Here is a 13156-nt window from a genome sequence, read left to right as displayed (position 1 = left end):
TAAGCATGGGCTTATCAGTTAATCTTGTCAAGTACACACATTCTCTCCTTTCCCCCCTCCCTTGCTGCCTCTGTATCAAGTGTCCAGGAGGTAACTTGAAAGCCAGCTCCCCATGCATATTGGCTCCAGCCTAACCCTCCCACCCCTGCACCTCTGGGCTGCTTTTCTGATCAAGAGACATCAGCACGGAGGGTGGGGGTGATAAGCCAGCTCTACTCCCTTGCTGCTTCCAAGCTTTCCGTGGACAGAGGTTGTTCTGCAGCAGCAGCGCTGTTCCAAGGGGGGGGAGGGGTCGAGCTCTCCATGGACAGAGACTGCTCTGTAGCAGGGGCTGCTGCTGCAGAACAGCCCCTGTCCATAGGGAGCTCAAAACCCCCTGCAAACAGGAGCTGGCACCCTGTGTTGCTGCCTCTGATACACAGGCAGCAGTGCAGAGTAGCAGGGGGCTCCCTGAGAGTGGGGCTGTGAGTACTGGTTGTTGGCCCCACCCCGGGGGCCTATCAAATAGTTGGTTCATCACTAAGATTTCATGTGGTTACATGATTATTCAATTACATGCTATTTAACATCCCTACTGGATAGGGATGATGTCAAGGTGATTGAAGTCCTCTACGAAAACCAGGGTCTGTGATCTGAAAGCTTCTGTTAATTGTCTCTATTAAGCCTGGTCTGCCTCATCCTCCTGGTCTGGTGTCTATAGCAGATGCCCACTACTACATCACTCTTGTTGCTTTTTGCCTCTAATCTTTACCCAAAGATTCCCAACCACAATTTCTCCAGTTTCATACTGGCAAAATCTCAGTTTAAGGGGGAATTAAGGTGATTAAGGCATGAATTTCATCAATAGAGACAATTTTAAATTAGTAACTGCTGTTATTCAGCATTAGAAATAAAATCTTTTTGTGTGTTTACTGTTTAAATTGTAACTTTTATTGTCACTTTATCATTTTTAAGGCTTTGGGTTTTGTGTTATTTTTCTCCCTTCTAGGTAAAAAATGTGTGTGAGTGTAGGAGTAAATTGATTGCACAGTTTTGGAGAACGCATATGTCTTCAAAGAGATGCCCAAATTGCAAGTAAGTTTGACTGTTTGCAGAGAAAGCAAGTAACATGTGGATTTAGTTCTTGTAATGTAATAGCCATTAGATCATTGGAGACTATTACACTCACTTGTTTTTCCTATTTGTCTTCAAGATCTAGAAGATCACTAGTACGGAAAGAGCACAATAGCAAGTTGACAGTAACCTATCCCACTGTGGTACAGCAGAAGTCTGGCAAAGAGGCAGTCATGGAGGAGCCTGCAAGTAAAATCTGTTTTTATTCTCTGCAAATAATAGTATGATACTTGTGTTTTCTTCTTTCTTAAGGTCCACAGATCCCCTACAAAGGGCAATTCATCATGCTTGCAACACAAGAGCACAGCCAGACCTAAAATTTCCTTCAGTTTTCTGTGCTTAACCTGACTTCCTTGCTGCAGAGAAATTTCTTTTTAGAGGAAAATTGCAGCTTGTTATTTCAAATCTGTGACTTAAGACCGAATAATTTGGTTTCACTGTTGGAGTTGCTGTAGCAGCTGGCGCTCCTGCAAGATTTCAAGGAGAGAGCTAGGCTGAGCATGCACAAACATCAAGCATTTGCAACTCAGTGGTTCATCAATGTCTTGGAGCTCTTTTCCTTCCATAAGCAATAGTCTTCTCTGATCATAACAGACAACGTGTTCCTTGTATTTCCCTAAATGAACTAGGAACAAAATGATATCTCCACAGAGAAAATAAACTTCTATCATGGGAAGAGCACTTTCCTAACTCTGTATGCACTGTATATCAGCAGAAATGAACATCCATGCAGAATGGTGTACAAGAGAGAAGCTGGATGAAGCAGAATGGAGTCTGCATCTGGATGAGTCTTCATTCATTGTTCATGAATCTAGTGGGCTGCTGTCTGACCCTTTTGCATCTGCAAACCATAAAAAAGCACATGTCAGGACCAGGGGTGTGACCTGATAAAGTATTTTAGAGTTGACAATGGCCTGTGCTGTATGTCTTTCCTCTGTCCCTTAGGACCAAAGAAATGGGTAAAAGAATAGTAGTGAAACAGTTTTTGTGTTGGTTTGGCTGAAGAAACTATCGTTCTCAGCTCTGTTTAGCTTAGAATTGGAGCTCCAGCTATTTCTGGCTCACAGAGGAGGTCTGCTATTGCAAGACTGATCACGTGTCCAGGACCTCACAGATTTCAAATGGCAATAGTGATTAACTCTTTCTAGACACTAGAAGGAAATCAACAAAGAGTGTATTCTAATAACTGGTACAAAGTCCCTAGTCTAACTACCATGTTAAAATAAGTGAAACTATCTTGAGTTCCTTCCAAAGGGCTATCATGTAGGTGGATGAATATCAATGCTCTGCACTGTTGTTCTCTGCATGTTCGAGAACGTTACCATAATTTCGTTTTTGAAATTCCCAACATTAAACATTTCCTTTGCACGACTGCTCAGATTTCCTTACCACAAGGTCATAGAGCACAATTTCGAGACCGCATTCTTGCTCTAACACTAGTTAAAACCCCAGATGATACTGTACTTTCTAACCATTGAGAGAGCTGCTATCTTGAATCAGAAGAGTTTTCTCCAATGGGATGCCATATTGTACTTCAAGGTCAGACATGTAGTCCTCACATTTTTCATAACATTCATTCTCAGTGCAAAATCAAAAAATATGCTTCCTACAGTTGGCCATCAAAAGGTGGTCTTTAAGAGCCCAGACAATCCCATCACAGAGAAATCCGATATCTCCTTTAATGAGGTGGGCTAGATGGCCTTATAAATTCTACCTATCAGTCTCCTAGTCATTAGCCAATGATATTTTAACAGAAGTTCACTTCACCACCTTAGTAGAGGGACGATAGAAGGCATCTATCTTTCTTAGTGCTGGGTATCTGTGTTTTAAAGGATGATCTTCCCTTCCTTTCAAGGATGCACACTGCTGTGAAGATCTCATTGTAACGGATCTGTGGGCCTCAGTATGAACAAGATTATATGAGCTCATTTTCTCTTTTTGAGTAATCAGATCCATACCTATGGCTCATCCTAACAGACCCTGGTGCTGCCCCCAACCAGCAAGCATTCTGTAGCTTTATTGTATCCGATCTGGGGGCTTACTACTTGAAAAAAGGAAATCTTTCATGTGAACTCAGATACGTTTTCCCTATAGTTCACAGGAACAATTTTTTCCTCTTGAATTAACCCAGACCTGTACACACCTCCTAATCTGTATATGTCAAACTTTTAGCTTTTAAGAGAATTGAAACAATTAACTGTGAGTAGGAATGTAACTCATATTTTGCACATTTAATCTTACTTACTGGAGAAGCAGTTGGTTTACTTGACTTAATTTCTCAAGAACATAGGATGCATTAATAAAGCACTCTTGTTGATAACAGCAAATGGTGCTCAGTTAATTGTTTTCTTTAGCTGGAAACAGATTTTTATTTTTTCATAATTACTATGTGCAAAGGGAATATTTTTTATATATATATGTTTTTTTTAACTTGTCAGTTGTAGATGAGACTCAGTTGGGGAAAAGAGGGTACTTGACACCCATCACTGCCAAAGACCACATTGTGGCTCTGTGGAAGAATGAAGGTAACTCTTCTCAGTGCTTCTATGTTGTGTCCGTATCCCTATCCTACATCTTTATTCCTTTAGCTTATCAGGGCAGATATTGTCTCTACAGTGTACAGTGCCCAGCGTAATAATCCAAATTTGAAGGTTAAATTAAAGTCTGTATCACAATGCATATGCAGAAATAAGTTTATACAGATGGAGATATATACCTTTCTCATAGAAGGGACCTTGAAAGGTCATTGGGTCCAGTCCCCTATGCCCCCTCAAGGATTGAACCCAGGGTTTAGCTCAAACCCTTCCGCCCCACCCCCCGCCCCATGCTGGTATTTCTTCACAACCAAATGTTTTCTTAATATAGAGTTGGAGGGGTGTGTTTGTTTGGTGTAGGTGATGTGAAAGGTTAACTGGTAGGCATTGCCCTTACCAGGCGATGCTTACACGTTAAGGTTAACCAGTCGGAGGTTAGAGCAGCCTCCAGCCCAGCACATACCCCTTTTCACCACCCACATAATATTTAATTGGTTAACTAATTAAATTGGATTTTACATTTCTATTTTGCTATCTAATATGGCTCTGGTATGTGTAGTACAGGCAGTCCCCGGGTTACATGGATCCGACTTACATCAGATCCCTACTTACAAACGGGGTGAGGCAACCCCGCACTAGCTGCTTCCCCCCAGCAGACCAAGGAGACGCGAAGCTAGCACCCCCCCAGCAGACCAGGGAGACGCGGAGCGGCTTTTCTCAGCAGACACCTCAGCTTGAGAATAAAGGACTGAGGGAAATGAGGTGTGGGAGAATAAAACTGAGCTCTGGAGAAATGTTTGGCTAGAGTTTCCCCTACAATATGTACCAGTTCTGACTTACATACAAATTCAACTTAAGAACAAACCTACAGTCCCTATCTTGTATGTAACCCGGGGACTGCCTGTATATACAATGAAACTGAGTGATGTTGGGGAGGGGAACATAATATACTGTGAAATAACAGACATTTGCTCATATGACTCTTGGGAGAGATGTAGAAAGTCAGATATCACTTAGCAATATTGCTAACACTTCTAATTCATAAGTAGCCTTTCAGTGGCTTTTTGGTAATACAGAGACTTCTAAGTAATAGGAGCCCATGGATATGTGTAAATAAAACCCTGAAGGTTATAATGGCAAAAGTAAAATAAATAACACCTGACTGATAGATAAATTAGAAAGGAAATAGTTTTATCATCCATATGGTGGGTACCATTGGTATTTAGCATTTGGTCTCAATGTTTACTTCAATAAAATACCATTAGTTTATCATCAAAGGTGGTTGTAGATTTGGATGCCTAGATTACAGCAGTCCCATTATCAGTTTTATCTTTTCTCTATTTGTACTATTTAGGTTTCTTTCTAAATCATCTCTTCTCTGGTCTGGAGGTTGATGAGAAGTCAGGATTCAGTCCCGATATGTTCTTTCTAGATCTCCTTGTAGTTCCACCTTCAAGGTAACAAAACCTCTTGTAAACCTTTGTAGAATTTGGTTATTAGTCAGATGTGCAAACTCTTAAAGTACAGTAAACTTCCAATAATCCGGCACCTTTAGGACCCAGGGAGTGCCGGATTATCAGATTTGCCGGGGATGCCACCCCAGATTATCAGGATGCCACCCCAGACCTCTCATAGCCCCCCCCTTCCGATAGTCCAGCTCTACCCCAGGCGTCCCTGATTCAGCCGCTGCTGTCAGTTTCAGCAGCGGCTGAATCGGGGACACCTGCAGCACAGCAGCTGGAGTGCTGCGGGGTTGGTCTGGTAGAGCCAACCCTTGGCGTGGCGAGACCAACCTGGCATGGCAGCATCGCGGCTGCTCTTGGGGATGCCTGGGGCAGAGCAGCTGGGCTGCTGCCGGGTTGGTCCCGCAGCGCCACTCCTCGGCGCTACTGGACCAACCCGACAGCACCCAGCTTCTCTACCCCAGGTGTCCCCAGGTCATCTGCCGCTGATACTGATCAGCGGCTGACTCCAGGAAGCCCGAGGCAGAGCTGCTCTGCCCCGGGCTTCCTGGAGTCAGCCGCTGGTCAGTTTCAGCAGCGGCTGAATCAGGACGCCTGGGACAGAGCAGCTGGGGGGCTGCCTGGTTGGTCCCACAGCGCTGAGGAGCGGCGCTACTGGACCAACCTGGCAACACCCCAGCTGCTCTGTCCCAGGTGTCCCCAAGTCAGCTGCTGCTGAAACTGATCAGGGGCTGATTCCAGGAAGCCCGGGGCAGAACAGCTCTGCCTCGGGCTTCCTGGAGTCAGCCGCTGATCAGTATCAGCGGCAGCTGAATCGGGGAAGCTGGGGCCAGTGCAGCTCCAATGGTCCGGCTGCCCGGAGCACTTCCGGGTTCCTGATGGTGCTGGGCCATCAGGAGTGCCAGACCATCAGATGCCGGACCATCGGAGTTTTGCTGTACTACTCTGTTAATTCAGAAGAGAAATTCAGTTCAAGAAAAATCACAATAATTAATAATCAAAGGTGTCTTTCAGCAAGCTATTGAAAGACTAACATGCTATTTACAAGTAATATTCCAAATTACTATAGTAACTGTGTGATCATATGTACTTGTTTGTACCAGTGAAATTTCTTGTAAGAGGGAGTTATTGTTTCTGTTGGCTTTATCCCCATGTAATGAGTATGACTTATCATAGGTATCGTCCTGTGAACCGTCTTGGAGACCAAATGTTTACAAACGGTCAGACTGTGAACTTACAGGCTGTTATGAAAGATGTCCAATTGATAAGGAAGCTTCTGGCTTTCATGGCTCAAGAACAAAGTCAGCCAGTAAAGCTTATAGAGAATGAAATCCAGAAGGTAAGAGCTGCTTCATATCCAAGTATGCAAAGTGGAAAAAATGATGTACAATTCAAGAAGACTCTCATTAAAACTATTCTCATAAAGATCATAGCATGGGTCAGTAGGCCATCATTGACTGGAAGGGGTTTCTCCCTGGACAGGCTTGTGCACCATTACCCTAGGAAGGAGATGTGCTGCAAGGGTGAGCAGTTTAGCCATAGATGTCTATTGCTGATTTCTCTGCTTTTATTAATGAACTAAATGATAGTGTGTAAGAGAGAATGAGGGTGACTAGCACTGGAGAGTGAAGTCATCTGTTTGCTGGGTTGGTACAGTGCAGATGGTCACAGTAGAAGTTTCTGCTATGCTGCTGTGAACCTACATTATTACTGAATTGCAAGAAGTGGAACTACCACTGTGGGTAAAATGGGCAGTTCAGCTTCTGAGGTTAAGCACAGGCCACCAAAAGCAGTTAGTTGATGATAATGTTCAGTCACTGCTGACCTAAGCTGTTTTCACATGGGTGAACTAGGGATGTTAAGAACCAGTCGACTATCCGATAAGAAAATGCTTATCAGATAGTTAGTTAGTCCGCTAGTTGATTTTCACCTCCCCCCCCTTTTCTGCCTCTATCGGAGGCAGCAAAATGCGGGGGGAAGAGAGGGTACGTCAGAGGGGCAGCACTGCACAGATGAGTCCCCCATTGACCCTGGACTCCATGTTGCGCTTCCACTTTGAAATGCACAAGAGCCCCTGCTGGGGACTCTTGTACATTTCAAAGCTGGCATGCCGCGTGCAGCCCAGAGTCAGTGGGACTTCCCGCTGGTCCCAGGCTGCATGCAGAGTTCCACATTACTCCTTTGAAATGTACAAGGGCCCCAGCGGGGGCTTTTGTACATTTCAAAGGAGGAATACGGAAGTGCCTATCGACTAGTCAACTAGTAAAATAACTGATAGTTAACATCCCTAGGGTGAACTAGAAATGGAAGGCTCCATATCTATTCACCAATCCTCCTGTAACATATAGTTTCATATCTTTTTCCCAGTTGAAGCATATTGACAGCTGCAAGGGGAATGTTAGAGAACCCTTCTACTAATGACTTCAAAATTTAATTTGTGAGCCACTTTAGCAGCAACCAGAATATGCCCAACACTTGCTCTGCAGACCTTTCTTCCCCAGATTTCAGTACTCTCCTTTGTAGTTGCACTCCTGACTGTGGAAAGGCATTAGAATTTTACTTTCATTATTATTATTTACTTTTTTAACACTTAAATTGAGGTGGCAGTTACAGGCCTTAACTAGTTTCAGTCCCTGAAATGCTAGGGGCTATACAATCATGTGGTAAGTTACGGTCTGTGTCTTTCTCAGAACATGTTCTATGTTTCTTATGCTCAGGTAAGTAAGAAACCTGTCCACCTTTCAGCTGGGAGAGGAACTCCCCAATTCTAGTTTGAAATGTGTTGAATCTTAAAAATATGTTCTATATATCGCCCCAGTTTATATCCATTCTGCACTAAAGTCACTGACACTTGTAGGAAGTGATGTGTTATAAGTCCTCCCATTCCCTGCTGTTAAGTCATGCACAAAAAAAAAACCCAACAATTTTCACAAATGGAAATCAGCTGCAGGAAAAAAATTCTCTGCTTTAAGTTGTTTTGCTATAAGTCCCAAGTTTTTTGGAATGTATTTTGGGGCTTATTGTGAAGCTGGCCTGTAGAAATAAACCATAATCAGGTTGAGTGCCTCTCTTCAGGTACATAGTCCAGGCTTGCTATATGTCATGAGGTCTCCTTAACATAGATGCATCAGCTAAATGAAATTTTACTTTTGATTTGCATTCTTTACAATAACATCACTGATGGCAGTTTCACCACTAGGTGGAGCTTCATCTTGAGCTATTTGAAACTGCTTGAGATAAGCAGAATATAATTTGCTGTGTCTGGAAATTGGCCATGTCCCAGACTATCATACTGCTTATGAAAAAAATGGCTTAAGTTTTTTAATGATTGTGAGAAATTAGGATCTTAGATGATTTTTATAAAAAAAGGTGCCTTCCAGCAGACAGGTGGCTTGTATCATCTTGTTGTGTTGTTCACTCAATGCTGACTCAGCTGGGAGACTGCCACTTGTTTAGTTACTGACTACTGAGTCCCTATCGCTGAGTGTTACATATGTTTTCCTTGGATGTCTCTTGTCCAGTTGCTAATAAGACTTGACCATTTAATTTTTGATCTTTGAAAACAGAACAGCCAGTACAGTATGTTGAGCTGATCTAATAGTAACATTTATCTTGTTAGTGATTTTTCTGGGGGTTTTAGCTTTAGTCAGATGGACAATAGTGAGCAACATTTCAGCTGTGATTTCTTTGAGTGTTTAATGTGTTAAACATAATGCTGCTAAGACAGGAATTGAGTTTTTTAAATCCAGGTTTCCATTGTATGTTTCCACAGGAAACCGATGAGCCATTGGAACAACTGGATCGTTCCGTCCTGGCTACTATCTCAGGACAGAGCACTGCAGATAAACTGTATAACATTTGGATTCGTCTTCAGAGTCGTGTCAATATTGTATTTGACAGTGACATGGACAAACTAATGACAGAAAAATACCCTGGTATCCGTCAGGTGAGTATCAGGGAAGGTGTTAAATGGACTTCACGAGACTAGCTGTGGTAAAGACAGCAATAGAGGTAATCATGAAGGGAATAGGTAGGAAAAATGATGTAGCTATGTTTAATTTGTAGGCATTTTTGTGGCACTCGTGAGATACAAATACACTGTATGAAAGTAACATCTGCATTTTATGTTTTATCATTCTCTTAATTTCTACTTTCAAAGATACTGGAGAAGAAGGAAGGACTGTTCCGCAAGCATATGATGGGAAAACGAGTGGATTATGCTGCTCGGTCAGTCATTTGCCCCGACATGTACATTGCTACCAATGAGATTGGTATTCCTATGGTAAGAGAAGATTAAGTATTGTGTGTGTTTGGATAGGCCTGTAGGTGGGATTGCAGTGTAGCTTATTGTATAATATAATTTCCAATTTGAAATGTGTATATTCACGGAGTGATTTTTGTCTCCTACCCCACATCCCCAATATCTCCATAGTCTTGCAATGCATACTCCCATTGCTTGTCATCCGATTGTTACAGCTATGTTAATAAACGATAATTGAAGAACAAAAAATTTGCCAGTTTCCGTACTAAATATTGCTTCTCAGAAAGAGACTGAAAGGAAAAGGGTCTGAATTTGGATCATGGGAGCTTGACAACCACTAAACATTTTTAAGTATCCATTTTCCTATCTTTTGTCTTAGCACATTGCATTTTGTAACATCACAGCAGCCTGTGCAAGACTTTAGATTAGGGGTCAGCAACCTATGGCTCAGTACAGAGCTAAATATGGCTCTTTTGTCATTCCCAAAATACATGCAACTTTTGAAATTAAAATGAAAAATTAATTCAAAATTTAAAAAATGCATAATTACTCATGTCAAGATGGCTTCTTTTTGTCTATTTCACCTTAAACCAGAGGTGAAAGTAAGGCAGCGAGCCCTGGTAAGTACTAGTAGCACTCTGGCTAGAGCTGGCTGGGGCACTCTTCTGATTTAAAAGGCCAACTGAGGGTGTGCTGAAGGGGATGCCTGCACACATCCAGCCAGGATAATGAGCGGGGCTGGTGGTGGCAGTGCCTCCGTCTGACTGCAAAAGTCTGGCTCCAGCACCCATCTGACTGCCGTGGTCGGTACCCAGCTGCTGTGCTTCTAGGACAAACCTGTTAGCCCCATGACTGCTGCAACAGCTCGGCTGTGGAAGCCCGGCTTGGGCTCTGGCCCTGGCAGCATGTCCCAGCAACCCCATCCCCCATCTGGCCACAGTGTCCTGTCCTCAGCCCCAATCTTGGGGCAGGCCCTGTGGTCTGGCCACAGGAAGGGCTGGTGGCGTCCCCCTTCCTGCTGCAGCACAGGGAGACCACGATCAGGGTTTGGCTATCCTGGCCCCTTGTCCAGGCCCTGCTGCCTGGGTGCAGCAGCCGAGCCCCAGCCAGCTAAGGTAATCTGGCCCCAGGGCCCCCCATACTCCACTTCCCACCCCCAGTGCCCTGTCCTTCCCTCTGCCCTGAGCCTATCATTAATCCCTGGCCTGACTCTTGCACCTTCGCATCCACAAACTGCACTCCTAGCAGCAGCAGAAGTCCCATTAAATAGTCTGTGTTCAATGTTTCATTGATGCCGCTATTAATCATTGTGTCAGTTGTCAATAATACATAGTTCTGTATTTTCAGTCATTCGGATGGGCATTCTTATACGGCTCTTTGACCCTTTCTGAATTTTAATGTACAGGCAGTCCCCGAGTTACGCGGATCCAACTTATGTCGGATCCGCAGTTACGAATGGGGCTTTTCTCGCCCCGGAGGACAGGAGCGGCGGGACTCCCAGATGCGCTGCCCCCGTCCTCCAGGGCGAGAAACTGCTCCCCGTCTCCCTGGTCTGCAGGGAGACGGGGAGCAAAGCCTTGGAGCATGCCCGCAGCAAGACAGCCCGGGCGCGCTTGAGCTGTCCCCCTGCGGGCGTGCTCCAAGGCTTTGCTCCCCGTCTCCCTGGTCTGACCAGGGAGATGGGGAACAAAGCCTCGGAGCACGCCCGCAGTGGGACAGCCGCGGCGTGCCTGGACTGTCCCGCTGTCCGCGTGCTCTGCGGCTTTGCTCCACGTCTCCCAGGTCAGCAGACCAGGGAGACGGAGCAAAGCCGTGGAGGACTTGGGCGGTCCCGCCACCCCCGTCTCCCTGGTCTGCTGGGGGGGGTGCAGCTAGTGTCCCCCCTCCCCCCGCCAGCAGACCAGGCTTTTCTTGCCTACCCCTGGGGTAGAGCAGCTGGGGTGCTGCCGGGTTGGTCCCGCAGCGCCGCTCGGGACCAACCCGGCAGCACCCCAGCTGCTCTGCCCCAGGCATCCTGATTCAACCACTGCTGGTCAGTTTCAGCAGCGGCTGAATCAGGACGCCTGGGGCAGAGCAGCTGGGGTGCTGCTGGGTTGCTCCAGTAGCGCCAAGGAGCCGCGCTACTGGAGCAACCCAGCAGCACCCCAGCTGCTCTACCCCAGGTGTCCCCAAGTCAGCCGCTGCTGAAACTGACCAGCGGCTGACTACAGGAAGCCCGAGGCAGAGTTGCTCTGCCCCAGGCTTCCTGGAATCAGCCGCTGATCAGTTTCAGCAGCAGCTGACTTGGGGACACCTGGGTTTCTTAAGTTGAATCTGTATGTAAGTAGGAACTGGCGTCCAGATTCAGCTGCTGTTGAAACTGATCAGTTTCAGCAGCGGCTGACGCCAGTTCCGACTTACATACAGATTCAACTTAAGAATAAACCTACAGTCCCTATCTTGTACGTAACCCGGGGACTGCCTGTAATTTGGCTCTTTGGTTTGAACAGGTTGCTGATCCCTGCTTCAGGACCTAGGGTAGTGTGCTGGGTAGTGTGCTGAGTCATTGGTGCAGGCTGCTTAATTCCTTCCCTACTGACTTGAAATTTCCTCCCAAAGAGTGAGCTGCACCCCAAGGGAAGCTCTTGCTGACAATTCTGAAGACCTGAAAGTTCTGTTAATTATTGTGGCTCTGTGACTGAGCCTGTACAGCAAGGCCCACAGGGAAGGGCGTTACTGTGATTTGTTAATTCTTTTTTTTCTGGCAATTACATTGCCCTTGTTTTTAATTTTGGAGTTTAACTCTTGGGCTGTTCTCATAACGTCATCTTTTCCGCTTCACTGCCTGCTAAAACCAGCAGATCTGTGACTGATTCGTTTTTTTGCTTTTATCATCAGCTGTTTGCTTTTGGGAAATAAAATCATGATTTCTGTTCTTTATACAATCCAGTTAATGGATTTTTCTACTTGTCCTTGCAGGAGGAAAACAACAGAGAAGGAACAATCTAGTTTATCATAGTGAGATCACAAAAATAGGAACAGAAATATGTTTGTTATAAGTAAAATTGTTTAGTGTGGCAGTTATCTCAGTTTCAGGGGTAATTGCACCTGCATGCCATCTCAGGGAACCCCACGTTGAGCACCTAGTCAAGACCAGATTTTCAGCTGTCTTCTGATTCTGGGCAGGGACCTGTGTGTCCAACTCCCTTCTGAGCAGTGTTTTTAAGGCTGCACATTTCCCTGCTGTACACGGATATCCCCTGCAAGCCAATCTGCCTAAAGGCCCGTGGGTTGCTTTTTCTCTCTGGGCTATGAACAGTGTATTACCAGGATGTACAAATTACCACCCAACCATGACTCAGCAGGGTACGTTTATTCTTAGCAGAGGAAAGCACATAGATGCATAACAATAAATGTGTATTTAAAAGCCGATAATAATGTTTCACAGTTACTTAAACCGGAAATTGCCCATACTCCATGTGGGGAGTGTGGTAAGTCCATGCCCCTCCAGTTCTGGAAAAAGAGACAGAGCCTTTCCTTGGACAGAAGGTTCTGTCCATTTGCTGAATTGAAAGGAAGACCAATTCTACATAAGCCGTTCATAAATTAAATGCAGTGGTCCCCAAAGATATTGCTTGGGGTTGCAGCTTCTGGATTTCAGTTTTCTTTTTAGTTTACATTCATATGTGGTTCTAGAGTTGTCCTTTTGAGTTGCTAGTTCTGTACCATTTTTAAGACTAAATTCAACAATCACTTACTTTGTTGTGCAGTGATTGATATGTGGTGAGGAAGAAATCACTTAATTT

At 44.9% G+C, this 13156-nt stretch overlaps 1 protein-coding gene across 1 annotated transcript in view; it reads left to right on the top strand.

The window, feature by feature from the left end:
- POLR1A (RNA polymerase I subunit A) overlaps positions 1–13156 on the top strand; it is a 57139-nt gene that overhangs the window by 8460 nt on the left and 35523 nt on the right. The window contains exons 5-11 of the mRNA XM_006111628.4: positions 989–1074; positions 1193–1302; positions 3552–3638; positions 5002–5104; positions 6287–6449; positions 8883–9056; positions 9270–9392. Coding sequence (XP_006111690.2) covers positions 989–1074; positions 1193–1302; positions 3552–3638; positions 5002–5104; positions 6287–6449; positions 8883–9056; positions 9270–9392 — 846 coding nt within the window. The remainder of the gene's footprint in view (positions 1–988; positions 1075–1192; positions 1303–3551; positions 3639–5001; positions 5105–6286; positions 6450–8882; positions 9057–9269; positions 9393–13156) is intronic.

This window comes from Pelodiscus sinensis, chromosome 5, assembly GCF_049634645.1.
Source record: "Pelodiscus sinensis isolate JC-2024 chromosome 5, ASM4963464v1, whole genome shotgun sequence".
In the NCBI taxonomy this organism is placed as follows: domain Eukaryota; kingdom Metazoa; phylum Chordata; order Testudines; family Trionychidae; genus Pelodiscus; species Pelodiscus sinensis.
This window is presented reverse-complemented; position numbering and strand designations above follow the sequence as displayed.